This window comes from Salmo trutta, chromosome 5, assembly GCF_901001165.1.
Source record: "Salmo trutta chromosome 5, fSalTru1.1, whole genome shotgun sequence".
NCBI lineage: Eukaryota > Metazoa > Chordata > Actinopteri > Salmoniformes > Salmonidae > Salmo > Salmo trutta.
This window is the reverse complement of record NC_042961.1, coordinates 33,832,461-33,848,930: the sequence shown is the minus strand read 5'-3', so window position 1 is coordinate 33,848,930 and position 16,470 is coordinate 33,832,461. Positions and strand designations below refer to the sequence as shown.

Genomic DNA, 16,470 nt, shown 5'->3' with positions numbered 1-16,470 from the left:
AACAGCTCAGCCTTCAACACCATAGTGTCCTCCAAGCTCATCACTAACCTTGGGGCCCTGGGTAGGAACCCCACCCTGTGCTACTGGGTCCTGGACTTCCTGACAGGTCGACCCCAGGTGGTGAAGGGAGGCTACAACACCTCCGCAATGCTGATCCTCAACACGGGGGCCCCACAATGGTGTGTGCTCAGCCCCCTCCTGTACTGCCTGTTCACCCATGACTGCTTGGCCACGCATGTCTCCAACACAATCATCAAGTCTGCAGACGACAACAGTGGTAAGCCTGATTACCAATGAGGATGAGACAGCCTAAAGGGAGGAGGTGAGGGCCCTGTCAGAGTGGTGCCAAGAAAATAACCTCTCCCTGAACGTCAACAAAACAAAGGAGCTGAACCTGGACTTCAGGAGACAGCAGAGGGAGCACACCCCCATCTACATCAACAAGGTCTCAGTGGATGGGGTTAAAAGATTCAAGTTCCTCGGTGTGCACATCACTGACAACCTAAAATGGTCCATCCACACAGACAGTGCGGTGAAGAAGGCGCAACAGCGCCTCTTCAACCTCAAGAGGCTGAAGACATTTGGCTTGCCACCTTAGGCCCTCACAAACTTCTACAAATGCACCATTGAGAGCATCCTGTCAGGCTGTATCACCACCTGGTACTGCAATTGCAATTGGCTCTCCAGACTCTGACATTGCTCATCTAATATTTCTTAATTTTGGGGATTTACGTGTATTGTTTTATATTGTTAGGTATTACTGCACTCTTGGCGCTAGGAACACAAGCATTTTGCTACACCCGCGATAACATCTGCAACATATGTGTATGTGACCAATACAATTTTATTTTATTTTTTAAAGGAGAGGAAAAGAAGCAATGGAGGAGGAGGAGTGTTCAGAGACAGTGTGTGCAGACTGCTTTATCAGCCCCCCACTGCACTGTTTACTGGCATTAAAGGGCTAATGACTGAACAGAGGTCCCTGTGCTCAAGTTAAGTAAATATTTACACACACACACACACACACACACACACACACACACACACACACACACACACACACACACACACACACACACACACACACACACACACACACACACACACTTTCCCAAAGAGAAAAATGCAACATCTACTGTATCTAAAGCAACTAGCTTTTATGTCTGCATATTTTTCCTTAAACATTCCCAAACCCAGTAGTAAGGACTTACTTTGGCTCCACCGAAGAAAGATATCTCTCCAAGAGTCCCACCAGAAATCAATCAGATCACTCCCTGTAGCCGAATTTTCCCTATGCCACACAGCTCTCCAGCAAAGCTTTAAAGCATTAAACTTCTATGCCAACACATTTTTTTAAAGAGCTCCTCTGGGCCATTGGGGCTTTCAACACTTCTTCTTTCTTTCCTCTACTTCTTCTTTGTGGCTTCTCTCTGGGCTTGGAATCAACAGTAGGATAATGCATATCCCCTTTGTCTTTGTTTGTTTTCATTTTACAAGAGCTTTAGCCACACAAAAGACACTAAATACCTCCTTTGCTCTCTTAACTCTCTCTTCCTCTGTCTCTCTTTACTATTGTTCTCTCTGTGTGTCTGTCTTTTGATAATATTTTAATAGATAGAAATCCAATACCCCACAAGGAGCACATGGGAGTTCATTGGGTAATCAAAACCATCAACACTGCGTTTGCAACGTTTTCATTGGTCGAAAATCAAGACTGAGTGATTCACACACACGCATGCATGCACATGCGCACACACACACGTATCATGACATAGACACCAAAAATAACATTGTTTCATACAGCAAGCAGTAATTTTCCCCAAATGAGTAGATGGGAATAAATAAAACGCCATTGATCCATGCAATGAGATCAATCTGTGTGTTAGAGGATAGATAGAGCCAGGGGAATGGAGAGGATACTGCAATGTGCTGACAATTACAGGCACATGGCATAAGAAAAAAGACAGACAGAGCTCAAAACCATCATCAATTGCGAATGCAGCATACTCATCCCATATACTAATATCATATAGATTGGTGTATCCCATTCAATACTCTCATAAAATACTTAATCATAATGAAAGTCTTCTTCTACTAAGATATTCTCACAAAACTCACAGAGCTTCATCAATTCAGTTCACAATGCAATCTAAAAAACAATCATTGGATATTTAGAAATGCCTCTTGAACTCACATTGTGTTCTGGTCCTGTTGTTCTGCCGGCTGCGGACCTGCTCTGTCCAGAGGGTGGGGTACTGAGAAATGATGTCTGAAAGAAAATTACAGAATATTCAATCAAACACACATTATCCATCACATGAGTTTATTTTTTTTTACCTTTATTTAACTAGGCAAGTCAGTTAAGAACAAACTCTTATTTTCAATGACAGCCTAGGAACATGTTCTGCCCCTTGTTCAGGGGCAGAACAAGAGATTTTTACCTTGTCAGCTCAGGGAATTGATCTTGCAACCTTTCAGTTACTAGTCCAATGCTCTAACCTCTAGGATACCTGCCGCCCCAAGTTTACTGGTGGGGTAGAAACTATCCTGACCCTTTTCGAATACTGAAGAAATGTCCTTTCTTGTATTGTTGAGGTGAAAACAAGGTTACTAATTTATTACCTTTATCAAATCACATTTTATTGGTCACATACACATGGTTAGCAGATGTTAATGCAAGTGTAGCGGAATGCTTGTGCTTCTAGTTCCGGCAGTACAGTAATATCTGACAAGTAATCTAACAATTCCCCAACAACTACCTAGGCAAGGTGCAGTAGATGGTATAAAATACAGTATATACATGTGATATGAGTAATGTAAGATATGTAAACAGTATTTAAGTGGAATTATTTAAAGTGCCCAACAAATTCAGATTTGTGATTACTTGAAGGTAAGGAAGGAAGGATGCATTTCTGAACTAATTGAACAGGGCCCAGAAAGGAAGAAGAAGAGCTCACCTTCCTCGTCTGTCGGGGAATTCGGCTCCCCCACTAGGCCGGCTGACTCATCTGCGTTTAGAATGGAAAAGATTTGCAAGGAAACTACAATTGAGAGTGTACGCTAGATTTTCACAACACTAAATCAACCATTACAGATTTGCACATTGCCCGGCCAAGAGAGGTAGAGAGAGAGAGAGAGAGAGAGAGAGAGACTAGAGGATTGAAAGAGTGAGAGGGGAAGAGGTGCACTCAAGGTGTCAGTGGATGTACAGTACATATAGTGGTCATAGTTGGACATCAAGATTACAGAGCTTTCATAATACTCATCATCATCATCATCATTAAAAAGTGTTAAAAAAAACTCCAGTTAGTGGCTATTCAAAGACACATAATACCAAAAACTAACTTCAGACACCCACACCATCCCCTTTTATCAATGGAAAATGTATGGGAAAGTTACATATGTATACAGTACATCTCAAGCTAGGATGCAGCCCTACATACAGTACACTTATTGAGGTCCTAACCCAAAGTTAATGAGAAGGGATGTGAACGTTGCTAAAGGCTGACACTACTCTGTGGTTTACACTTCTCCATCCCTCTGTGGATCTGCATGTGGGGAATGCATGAGTTTGTGTGCGTGCATGCGTGTGTACGTTTATGTGTGTACGTGCATGTGTGTAACGCCAGCTGAAGAACAGGAGGAAGGAGAGGAGAAGGCGTGCAAGGTCCAACCAGAGAAATATGCAACATCCAGGCGCACACATGTTCCAGATGAATCAATTAACAAGAGGGTTAGGGTTGGGCTTGGGCTTGGTGTTCGTTTAGGCTCTGTTTGTTTGTTTGATTTTGAGGGGGGGGGGGGTGGAAGGGAGGACTGGGAAAGGGGGCTAGTTGGGTCCTGGCTCGTTAGTGTAAAGCGCAGGTGTGGGTAACCTCACAGCAGGACACAGAGGAGGGCTCAACCACTGTAGGGACTGACTGGGGACACAGGCTTATGGGTACTAGAGAGATTGAAGAATGTTCCATCGTATGTTAATTCAATGGACAATAAAGCTTTTGGGTTTGAATTCACTTGAACCCTGTCAGCCTTCAGTTACAAATTAATTCAGAAATGCACAAGAAGTCATAGCACTACACCGGAAATTAGATTCTAAAAAGGACTTGGATTTAACATAAACCTCTAATAAACACTATTTTGTAAGGTTTTTATGGCTGTAATTCATTTTTTTGTGTGTAGTAGGAAAATCACATGCCATTTGTTGTTACACAGCATTAGTTACTGTCAGTCTTCAGTGACCCAATTATTTCAGAATGTGTATGAAATATGTACGAATGCAGTCAAAAACTCAATTTTTCTGTGTTTTATACTGAACAAAAATATAAACGCAACATGTAAAGTGTTTCATGAGCTGAAATAAAAGATCCTAGTAATTTTCCATATGCCCAAAAAGTGTATTTCTCTCACGTTGTGCACAAATGTGTTTACATCCCTGTTAGTGAGCATTTCTCCTTTGCCAAGATATTCCATCCACCTGACAGGTGTGGAATATCAAGAAGCTGATTAAACAGCGTGATCATTACACAGGTGCACCTCGTGCTGGGGACCAGAAGAGGACACTCTAAAAATAGCAATTTTGTCACAAAACACAATGCCACGGATGACTCAAGTTTGGAGGGAGAGTGCAATTGGCATGCTGACAGCAGGAATGTCCACCAAAGCTGTTGCCAGATAATTGAATATTACATTCTCTACCATAAGCCACCTCCATCGTCATTTTAGAGAATTTGGTATGTCCAACTGGCCTCACAACCACAGACCACGTGTGTGGTGTTGTGTGTGCCAGCGGTTTGCTGATGTCAACGTTGTGAACAGAGTGCCCCATGGTGGTGGTGGCTTTATGGTATGAGTAGGCATAAGCTACGGACAATGAACACAATTGCAGTTTTTCAATTTGAATGCACAGAGATAACATGATGAGATCCTGAGGGCCGTTGTCGTGCCATTCAACATATCACCTCATGTTTCAGCATGATAATTCACGACCCCATGTCGCAAGGATCTGTACACAATTCCTGGGAGCTGAAAATCTTCCAGCAACAAATCTCTCACCAGACATGTCACCCATTGAGCACGTTTGGGATGCTCTGGATCGACGTGTATGACAGAGTGTTCCAGTTCCCACCAATATCCAGCAACATCGCACAGCCATTGAAGAGGAGTGGGACAACATCCCACAGGATACAGTCAACAGCCTGATCAACACTGTGCGAAGGAGATGTGTCGTGCTGCATGATACCAATGGTGGTCACACCAGATACTGACTGGTTTTCTAATCCATGCCCCTACCTTTTATTAAAAGGTATATGTGACCAACATAGATTAGGGCCAAATGAATTTATTTCAATTGACTGAAATGGCACCCTATTCCTTATGTAGTGCACTACTTTTGACCAAAAGTAGTGCACTACATAGAGAAAATGGTGCCATTTGGGATGCACTCTCTTTCTCTGGCTTCTGTATTTGCATTTTCTCTGACTCTAATAACAGTTGACCTACAGTATGGGTAATGACTTGGCTGGGCTCAAACAACCTACATGCTCTAGGTTTAAGCTGTTAACTGAAAAGAGGCGCAGACATAAACGTCACACAGCAAAGAATATCACGACACCGGGTTCTGGAATCAATCGGAAACCTCCCCCCAATTAACAACATCCTTCACAGAATTCACAGGATTTCAAATCAGCATGCCCTTAAAATGAAACTCAATTGTGAGGTAGAGAGGCTAGGGAGAGGATAAAGGAGAGGTAAAAAGGAGAGGACAAAGGAGGTAAAATGTTAGGGAGGAATGAGAAGATTCTTGTATATGCTGTTTCTGAGGACACTGCTGCTGAAAGGAAAGAACATTATTTGTGTTGGTGAGTTATGTTGGTGAGTTCTGCCACTCTGAGGGCCCTTCAATATCTCTGTCTGGTGTCTGGTAAAGACAAGCAGAAATGCAATGGGGTCTTATGCCCTTTTCACAATATTGTGCTGACCCCGAATCAAACTTTACAGGCTTGATATTTCTTTCCACATTGTCTTTTTCATTATGGTTCCAGCAACTATGGTGGATGTGTAACCAGGCCAGCTCAGTACAGTTTGGTTTGGCTTGACCTGGTTTGGCTCAGTAGTGTGAAAATCCCTTTAGTCTAGCTGCTGGGAGTAAACTTTATACAAGCCAAACACAGCCTCTCTTCTCTCTGGCCTAGTTGCTGTGTAACAAGCTGTCTTTTATTCCAGCCCTGAGGCTGCTCTCTTGCACTCTTTCAATTGTCAAAATATTGGAAAGGCAAGCTATAACAGGTGACCTTCCTGTATGATGTACATATATTACAGATTCAAACACACACAGGTGCATGCACACAAGCACACACATGCACTCACTCACACACTCCCTTAGGCATGGATGAATGCACACCCACTATAGATACACATAAAATATACCAAAAACAACAGTTTGATCATGTTATTGTCAAGGTACTAATGTACTAAGTACTTACCTGCTTTTCCGGGTTCTCTTGTGCTAGCTCTCTCATGTTTTGACCCTGAAAATGGAAAGAAGTTAGTGTTTCTTATTGGACAAGTCCAGGTAGTCACTCTCTGTTTCAGTCAGTTTTCTTCATTTGGTGCCTAATGAACACGACCCAAGAGTCCTAGTACACCAACCAGTGGCTCCTATATCCGCCATGTTTTCAATCATTGGCCTCATACTGTGACACCAACATGGACTGCAAACCCAAACCCATACCCTGAGATCTCTGTAGTTGCCTCACAACTGAAATCACACTGACTTCCAATTGAGCTCCAAAGAGGGAAATATAGGGACATGTGGCATTGGTTATTTGATTGTTTGGCAGACTCTGTTATCCAGGAACGCTCACATTCCGTGCAGTTTAACTTTGTTGCTCAACTCCACTGCAAGATTTTCTGCTGGGCCTATTTACACCATGTAGCCCATGAATTGAGCAACATCCTCGGACTCCTAGGTTGCGTCCTAAATGGCACATTATTCCCTTTATACTGAATAGCCCTTACTGGTTTTGGTCAAAATAACTGTGCTCCATAGGGAAAAGAGTGACATTTGGGATGCACACCTAACCCTCAAAGCCCAAGGTCTGCTGGATCCTGACTTTCCCATAGGGAAGGGCATTACATGGTGGTCCACACAAATATGTCTCATAATCAAAAGAATGTCAAGTTGGTTCCCTACGTAAGTGGATTGAGCAAGCATTGTCATTGTTACTCAGCTACATGGTGCTAAAGCTAAATTACAATACACATCACTACTGTAATATTTGGATATGGTTCTCCACTGTCAGCAACTGATCAATCAACAACAACATTGCGACAACATTGTAACTAAAAAGTGCCAGAAAATTAACACGTTAACACACACAAAATTGTGCAAGTAGACACGTACATAGACATGCACACACAGAATATATAGCTACAGTATCAACTAGATGGTCTCTAACAAAAAAATATATTAAAAGGACCCAGGTTGGGAGGAGTGTACCTACCTTGGCATCGGGGCTTCTTATTGGCCACGGCTGAGCCACTGATAGGACGGCCATTGGGCGTGACACACCAACAGTAGCCTGTGTAACTATGACACTGCACCTGTAACCAACACAGCATGGCATAGGAGCTCAGCACAGGAAAAGCTCCTTCACTAGAGACATTGGAGTATTTTAAAGTATAGTTATTTAAAGGTATACTTTGTGATTTTGGCAATGAGGCCCTTTGTCTTCTTCCCCAGTCAGTTGAACTCGTGAATAAAAATGGTATGTCTCTGCTTACAGTTTGAAGGAAGTTGCTAACTAGTGCTAGCGCAATTGCTAACTAATATTAGTGCAATGACTGGAAGTCTATGGTTATCTCATTGCGCTAACGCTAGTTAGCATTGGCTTGCGAAACTACCTCTAACTCCCAAATCCCAAAGTATAGCTTTAAGAGCAGGGCTGGTTTCCCAAAGGCATCTAGGCTAAGTTCATCGTTAGAACCTTCGTAGGAGCATCGTTAAATCTCCAAACTGTTTTCCAAGACCAATGTTATTAACGTTGCACTTGAATATTCTCGTAATCGAACACCTGCCTCAGACCGCTCATAGAACAGCTAGGTGCATCGCTAGATACATTTTTGCCTTGCAGCATAAATGTATACAAAGAAGATCTCCGCTAAACATAGAATCACATGGTTTACCCATCTCTCTGTGACCGCCGATAACGTCATAGGGGTATCCTACGAAGCGATCTAGATCTACTTAGCGTTTTCTAAAGCTAATCAGCTTCAGTTAACTTCACATTCCAGCTCCGGCTTCATCCATAATACAACTGGATATTGCTCAAGCCTCTAGGAGGCTTGTAACTATGCATGCATGTCGCACATGGCTAGTCGAACGCCGAACTCTTCATTGAGACAATGATGAAAAATCAATCCATGGGCAAGTAATTTCATTGGTGCTCAACTCGTGGTTCAGTCATTTCATTCAGGGTAAGTGGAGTTAGCTGTGAGTTAGCCTGCCCCGCAGCAGGTTAGTTCTGAAGGATTCATTGCCATAGAAATGTACCTGGCTAAAAGGTGAGCCATTTTCGTATGACTGTTCATTGATACAAACAAGCGATGTATAAAAAGATGATTCAAGTGAAAACTGAGGTGACTGCATTACAATATAAACAGTAGGAAATAATATTGAAATACATTTAATGTTCAATCAATTGAGTTCCAATTTGCTACTTGTAGGCTACTGTCTGTAATATCATGATGTGCATCGTAACAGGTGCGCAATGATTTGCCAAATCGGTGATTTAGAGTATTTTTATTGGGTAAGCATTAGAATAAGCCGCTTCAATATTTGCAGCCGTAGGTGGTAATATCTCTCTAGGAGCTTATCCATCGTCAGTATTGTGAAATAATTATAATGTTAAAGTAAGATTTTAATGGAGAAAGCTGATCCCAGAGCAGCACTGTCTTTCTTTCGATCCTATCAGTATCGACACATGCTCCACTTAACAGCCGTTCTCTCTGCATGGTGTTTTGGGAAACACATGTTACATTTTCAGCCATTGTAGGAAAGGTGCATTGTTAAAACACTTGTAAGCCTGAGTGTCATGCCCTGACCATAGAGAGCCTTTTATTCTCTATGTCGGTTAGGTCAGGGTGTGACTAGGGTGGGTTATCTAGGTGGTTTTATGTCTATGTTGGCCTGGTATGGTTCCCAATCAGAGGCAGCTGTTTATCGTTGTCTCTGATTGGGGATCATATTTAGGCAGCCATTTCCACACTGTGTTTTGTGGGATCTTGTTTTGAGTTAGTGCATGTAGCACTTCTGAAGTCACGGTTCGTTGTGTCTTTATTTGTTTTGTTCAAAGTTTCACTTAATAAAATATAACTCAGAGCACGCTGTGCCTTGGTCCTTCTCTCCACACAATCGTGACACTAAGTTCCATCGCTATCAGGAAACCGGGCCCAGATCGTTCGTATATTTTGAATTGATTCATTCATTCGTCATTCAAATACTTCCATATTTAAGTGCCTTCTATCAGTATCAGCTCATGCAGTTAATTGTTTCAATTGTGTGTTAACTGAGCAGATTGGCTCGTTTTGCATGGCAGGTCACATTACAGGTGTACCTAATTAGTTAATTGCTCAAACCAGAGTATATTACAGGTATATTCAGTATGTTCTGAAAAGTGAGGTTCTTTTTTTATTTTGAACCGGCAATCTGGTTTGTTTTAGCTTGCTCAAACACTTTTAAAAAAAGGTTTATTCTCAGTTTATTTTGAGGGGATGGCCAGCCTTGTCACGTATGGAGGCAGTGGTTGGATATTTACCCCTTGCGGTTTTGGGGGCTTTTTTTGTAGAAGGCTTTAAACTGAGACATTTTTGCAAGAGCAAGCAATGTCAAGGCCATCGTCTAACAGCACCAAGCCATGGTTCAACAGGATGTGGGTGGGTGGCAACTGGTGTATATCCTCTGGAGGACCAGCATGGAAGACCCCTGAAAAGGGGAAGCGGTTCTGTTCCTGCTGAGGAGTACAGCAGTTCCATTTTAGTCATTTAGCAGACTCTCTTATCCAGAGTGAATTACAGGCGCAATTAGGGGTTAGTGCCTTGCTCAAGGGCATATCAACAGATGTTTTTCACCCAGTTGGCTTGGAGAGTCAAACCAGTGACCTTTCGATTACTGGCCCACCACTCTTAAGGGCTACCTGCTGCCCTCAGTGCCTAGGCTGCAGTGTCCTGGGAGTGCGGTGGAGGCACTCCCGCAGTTGCCGATATACCGAAAGGGGAACTACAGGAGGACTTAGATAAAGTCAGGGGGCTGTCCTCTTGAGGTTATATGGGGAACTGCAAAGAGATGTGTTTATTGACTGTGTGCTGGATGATTAAGGCCTTCAAAACTTAACTGTATTGGCAGCAGACTCCCTAGCTGTGTTAACACAGGCAGCCCAATTCTGATAATTTGTCCAATTTTCTGATCTGATGGGTCGAAAGACCAATTAATGGCAAAATATCAGCATTGGGCTGCCTGTGTAAAGATTTAATTTGTATCACTTTGCATTGCAGCAATCTTTAAGATGCTCTTAAAACAAAACATTTCAGAAGTGAAGGAAATGCTCTGTCACTAAAGCCCTTGTACTCTTAAAATATGCAAGTTATTTAAGGGCAAGTGTGTTTCTGTTTTGTATTGATTCATTCAAATCCTTCCATACTTAAAGAGCGGCTGAACAATAAAAGAAACGACTAGATAAATGAACTGTGGCATCGGTAGTAGTCGTAAATATGAATTCTAGTCCCAAAATTGACTAACAACTGTAAGTAGTGGGATAAATCTGGTCATTAAGTATTTTCCAAAACAAAGATTTTGTGAAAATGACGTTGCTGATTTCCTGGGATATTTGAGGGTTGGGTTTGGATTTCAATCATGCCCACTAACTCGGGACAGCTGCCTTGCAGCACAAATGATCGGAGCATGCTGCACACTACCAATTGTAGCAGCAGAATCAACCTCATGCAGAAGTATCACCTCATGCAATTAATTGTTTGGTTAATTGTTTCAGTTGTGTGCTAAATGAGAATGGTTAAGATTTGCATGGCAGGTCACACTCCAAGTGTACCTAATAGTTAATTGCTCAACCCAAAGTGTAAAACAGGTATGTTCATGAAACATGTGAGGTTGTTTTTAGAACCTTTGAACTGCTAATCTGTTTAGTTTTATATTGCTTTTTTCACAATAACTCAAGTTTTATTCTCAATTAATTTCTTACGCCTTTAAGTGCACAAGGCGACTGACGGCCTTGTCAAAAACACCAAATAATTCAAATCCAATCTACAGTATCAGTGTTTCCCAAACCTGTCCTCAAGTATCCCCAGTGATTCTACATATTTGATAAACAGAACTAAAACACCTGATTAAGTTCTGGAATATATAGCCTAGCAGGTAAGCATGCGGCACCAATAACCAAAAGGTTGCTGGTTCAAATCCCTGAGCCGAATATGTGGAAAAAGCTGTTGATGTTCCCTTGAGCAATGCACTTAACCCTACTTGCTCATGTAAGTCACTCTGGAAAAGAGTGTCTGCTAAATGACTAAAATGTGAATGTTAAAATATATGAAATAGTTGAAATGGCTGGGGGTACTCAAGGAGAGGATTGAGAAATGCTGATCGAGCTCCTATAATTGCACTCTATCTTACCTCACTGTACGTTCCGTCTGGGTTGCAGACAGGTACAAACACCTGAGGGAAGAGCTTCTTGGCCTGCTGTTCCGTGTACTTCTTCTCTGCCACACATCTGGATGTATCTGCGGCACAGACATCATAATCATCACACATCCAGTAATCCAACCAATCATATACTAAACTAAATAATAATCCAACCAATCATATAATAAACAATATAATATTTCAACCAATCATATGTCTAGAAAACACTGTTTATAAAAACAACTAGGCTGGGATTCAATCCAATCCATGCTTGACATTTTAAGGTAATTTCCGATTGAGCCCACATTCGCAGCGTTTACCGTGAATGTGATATACACGAACATCTGGGAAAATGTCTTTAAAAGCATCATTGTTGGCTGTTCAGTGCACTGCGCTATGAATTGAATCGCAGCACTACTGTCTGGGCAACAAAAATCATAACAATCCAATCATTGCATGTCCAGCAAGAGCGGACAGACTCCACCTCAATAAGAATCCAACTAGTCATATCTACATGTGGACTTCAAATACTCTGTTAAAATCCACTAGTTGAAATACTTGTGAATTTTATGACATTCACTAAAAAGCCAAGACAATAAATATGGTTAAAAGACAGAGTGAGACATTGAATCACATATTCATATTATGAAGAGAGGAAAGAGAAAGAAAGACTAAGACGGAGGGGAAATAATTCAATCTGTTTCGGAAGTGGCAGATGCTTGTGTGGCTGGGAATCGAACCAACATCGCCATCTTATTAGTAGCAGACAGGCCTCTGCACCAGCCAGTCCAATGGCCAAGTGGTAAAGCCATTACGGGGCTGGACAGATCACTTTCCCTCTCTCTCCTGGAGTACATTCCAGTCTTGGCCTAGCTCAGAAAAGGGCTGATGCACGGAAAACATTTTCTGGAAGGTCGGAACGTTGGGATGTCCACCTCTTCCTTTCTCTCTAAACCCCACTCCATCTCTTCACACTCTACACCCCACAGCATTCTCTCTCTCTCTCTCTCTCTCTCTCTCTCTCTCTCTCTCTCTCTCTCTCTCTCTCTCAACCCCATTCTCTAGACCCCACTCCATCTCTCTCATTCTCTTTCCCTCCCTCTCTTTAAACCCCACTCCAAAACAGTTAGTTTCTGGTCATTTCTTTTTTCTCTCCTGGCCTTTAAGGGTTCTTGGATGTAAAAATGGGTCCTATTTTTCTTCTCTTATGGTAATGGCCTCAGATCAGATTGCCCTGTCAGGAGCTATAGTGGATGGTGTGTTGATTCCACAGCTGACTATTACTATGTGTGACACATTACCCATAATGCAAACCTGGCTGGCTGGTTCGAATCAAGTGAAAACAATGACACATGCTAAAACGTTTAAAAGTTGTCTCCGGTCTGGTGAGGAGGCTCTTTGTCGCTGGCTCTTTGTCTTTGGAGAGAAAGTGTGCTGGTTTATTTCAGCCTGAGTGTTTGTGTGTGTGTGTGCACCACTGTCACAGGCGTGGAAGAGGGGGCAAGGCAAGACAATGTTCCGGAGGGAGGGAAACAGGGACTTGTCTAAAGTTAGCTTCAGTGGAAAAAAACCAAACCTCTCGTCCTTCACTAGGGGGCTCCAACCAAATACCCGACGACTGGAAAAAATGATAGGACAGTTGAATCATCTGAGCTCTGCTTTGTGATAGAAAACAAATGTGGTGCCAGTCTCGCCTTTCCCTCCATCCCGAACGCACAAACACATCTCTGTGCTTCCAAAGCCGCCTAGTCTCTGCTGACCTCTGGGTTATTTCTGGTCCCAACTGGCCTGGGCTTCAGTCTGGAAAAGTCACTTTGTGGGTCTTGCCCCAAGGAATGGATGGGGTTTTAGACTCCCCCAGCATCTATGTTATTTACTCATACAATAGGACTTTCATGAACCCTTGTCCCTTTCAGCCCTCCTAGCTGGAATCCTCCATTCTCTCTCCTCCCTTTCTTTGTTGGCCACATCCAGATGTCCCGCTCAAAGCAGTTGCCGTGGCAACCCAGCACAAGCATAAATGCGGAAAAAAAGTTTTTTGTCATGTTACGTTTTGTTTTTTTTGCAGTTGGGCAGATTGGCCATCTGGTAATTCTGACAAATGCCAGATGGGCTGGACAATTATTTTTGGGGTGGGTTTGTCGGAATTGACACCCCTAAAATATATTTTTTATATAAAAGGTGACATGGCCCATAAGCCTATTAATACATTTTTTTATTACAAATTTTTTGCACAATTCCTTTGTTATACTAATCTATAATGAGCTTTGGCTGCTCAGTGGGCAACGGCCGGCTCGGTTCTCTGACTGAGCTGAGGTCATGCAAACTCACATTCAAAGTCAAACGCGGCATCAGCAAAGAGATCTGCTCCTACTCTGTCATCAATTAAACAGCCAAGATCATGGATCATAAAACATTTTTAAAAGGTACCTATAAATGCAGAAAGAGCACATTATACATTGTCAACTCACTCAAAACGTCCAGTTTTTTGGGCGGCTAAAACCATGAATTGGTCAAACAGTAAAGTGCATTATCTTCATAATTCCTGTAATGAAAGTGCCTGTCCTGCCACTGTGCTTGTTTCACTGGAGCCTGCTGCTGTGATGAGCGAGCCACTCTCCTCTCCCTCCATGAGCTCGAGTGAAAAATCCGTTCTGGTTGTATAACATTTCAAAATGCAATTGCAGGAAAAACACAGCTTTGGATGCTTTGTCCCTGTCAGAGAGGAGGGTCTCCGCTTTCTGTAGGAATCATTTACATTTCTCAACTCTCAATATTCCGCTCAATAGCATCTATTTTACAACCAAGATATTTGATATGGCTTTGAGATTTGGAGTGGTGCACGGTCATAGGCATATATAGGTCTCATGGGTAATAGCCTACAACTGTGCATTTTTTTTTTAGGACATTACAGTTACTGGTGGATCATGAATTTTGCAATTCGTGTGATATGTTACAAATCCAATTTGTGCAATATGTTACGAATTTGTTGTGCTTAAGATCCCAGAGTGCATCTTTAACGTCGTTTGAGTTTTCACTTCCCCCGGATGTTGAACCTCAAATGTTAATATCCTGATATTAGTTAGTGTACATAAAGATGTATGTAATTCATCTCTATTGAACACAAAATAAATCTTGAAATTCTGGAGTCCTATTTTGACAGTAAAATATAGCAACTATAGTCTAATTGTCAACCCAAAATTCATGACAATCACCTTATTAGGTTGTACATCAAAATAAATTGAATCATGCATTCCTGCTTGGACGTGTTAGATTGAACAACTTATGTATTGTATACATTAGTAGTCCATTTATTACACTTCCTATTAAAGCACTATTAATTATTTTAGAAGATGATTACTCATGACTTGGGTCCGACCAAATCATGGGCTGGTGCCACCAACTGTAGAAGATAGTGGCACCAGTGACACCAGGGGAAAATATTAGTCTGGAGCCCTGTAATAGTAATTAAAACTTAAGGTAGGTGTTGATTCAGGGGAACAGATATCCGGGCACTAATTTGCAATATAGCCTAAGTCGTTAGCTTGGCATTTATAATGTATATGACTTAAGCAGACATACAAAAAGAGGCACAATGTGACAGGATAAAAGATGCTAAGATAGATAGAGCGCACGACAGAGAGGCGAACAAAGGTGAGTTGGCCCGAATTTTTGTCCAAGTCCACCCTGCCCGCAATCCTCCCCTGTGACTTTCTAGTGAGTGCAGCAGAGGAGTAGGAGGTTCAGAATTGGGGATGCTAGGATTCTATGGGGTCTTCCTACCACCACTCGCACAATGAGTGGGTCTGTGAGCTGCCTGACCTTGTTGGGTTCCGATTGCATTACGCTTTTCATCCCAAATCTGCCATCGGTCCCATATATGTCTATGCTAGCATGCATATATAATCTATATAATGAAAACGACCCCATTAACTCTTGTCAAGGCATTTCATTCAGACACCTGTCACATAATTTATTCTGTTCCATCAGACAGAGGATAAAAAATCTGTTTCTAATTGATGAGGATGCTTCACCCACAGTTTGACATTGTGATTGGATAGAAAGGAAAGGAAATAATGTAAAAAGAAACATAAAGCAAAGGATACACATCCTGCAACACATATACACATCTAATACAAATCATTCAAGAACTTCATCAACGCAATAAACTAGAATGGTGTTCATTCTTCTACACGTCGACTGTCTACACTTTTAACTGCCAATTATCCTTTCATAATCCCTCAAGTTAGACTTATTATACCACAAAGAACATAACACTTTTAAAACATTGATAGGGAGTTGGGAACTCGTCCTGTATAATGCATGACTAGTAGCTACAACACAAACCTATAAGACCAAACCAGCGGATTTCACTTTACATTATACTCTCTATAGGCCTGTCTGTGTCAACTCCAGTTGTCATCCCAGTGCTCAAAGAATCAATTATGCTGAAATGAAGTTTCTGCTGTGACCCGCGGCTCATTTGCGAGGCTCCGCGGGGCTGAAGCGTGACTCATGGCCTGACCTTTGCATGGCCCTCGGATGACCTCCAGCTGGGGGTCTCGGCACTTGGCACGGAGGAACTCGCAGCGCGATGAGAAGGTCCTGCCGTCCGACGCGCACAGGGGCTTCCTGGGACCACCAGTACACTCCATGTTACACTCCTTATCCTGCTCCACCCGCAGAAACTGAGAGAGAAAGGAAAGAGAGGGAGGGAGAGGCAAGAGGGAGAGATGGACAGAAAGGGAGATGAGAGTAGAGAGAAAAGGAGACAGAAAGAC

At 42.3% G+C, this 16,470-nt stretch overlaps 1 protein-coding gene across 3 annotated transcripts in view; it reads right to left on the bottom strand.

Annotated features, from left to right (window-relative positions):
- smoc2 (SPARC related modular calcium binding 2) overlaps window positions 1-16,470 on the bottom strand; it is a 93,944-nt gene that overhangs the window by 47,047 nt on the left and 30,427 nt on the right. For 2 of the 3 annotated variants that reach the window (XM_029753432.1, XM_029753434.1), the window contains exons 2-7: window positions 16,215-16,377; window positions 11,681-11,787; window positions 7,503-7,602; window positions 6,483-6,527; window positions 2,958-3,041; window positions 2,195-2,269 (exon numbers count right to left, since the gene is read on the bottom strand). In XM_029753432.1, the coding sequence (XP_029609292.1) occupies window positions 2,195-2,269; window positions 2,958-3,041; window positions 6,483-6,527; window positions 7,503-7,602; window positions 11,681-11,787; window positions 16,215-16,377 (574 nt within the window). The remainder of the gene's footprint in view (window positions 1-2,194; window positions 2,270-2,957; window positions 3,042-6,482; window positions 6,528-7,502; window positions 7,603-11,680; window positions 11,788-16,214; window positions 16,378-16,470) is intronic. The other variant, XM_029753433.1, reaches the window with a different exon arrangement.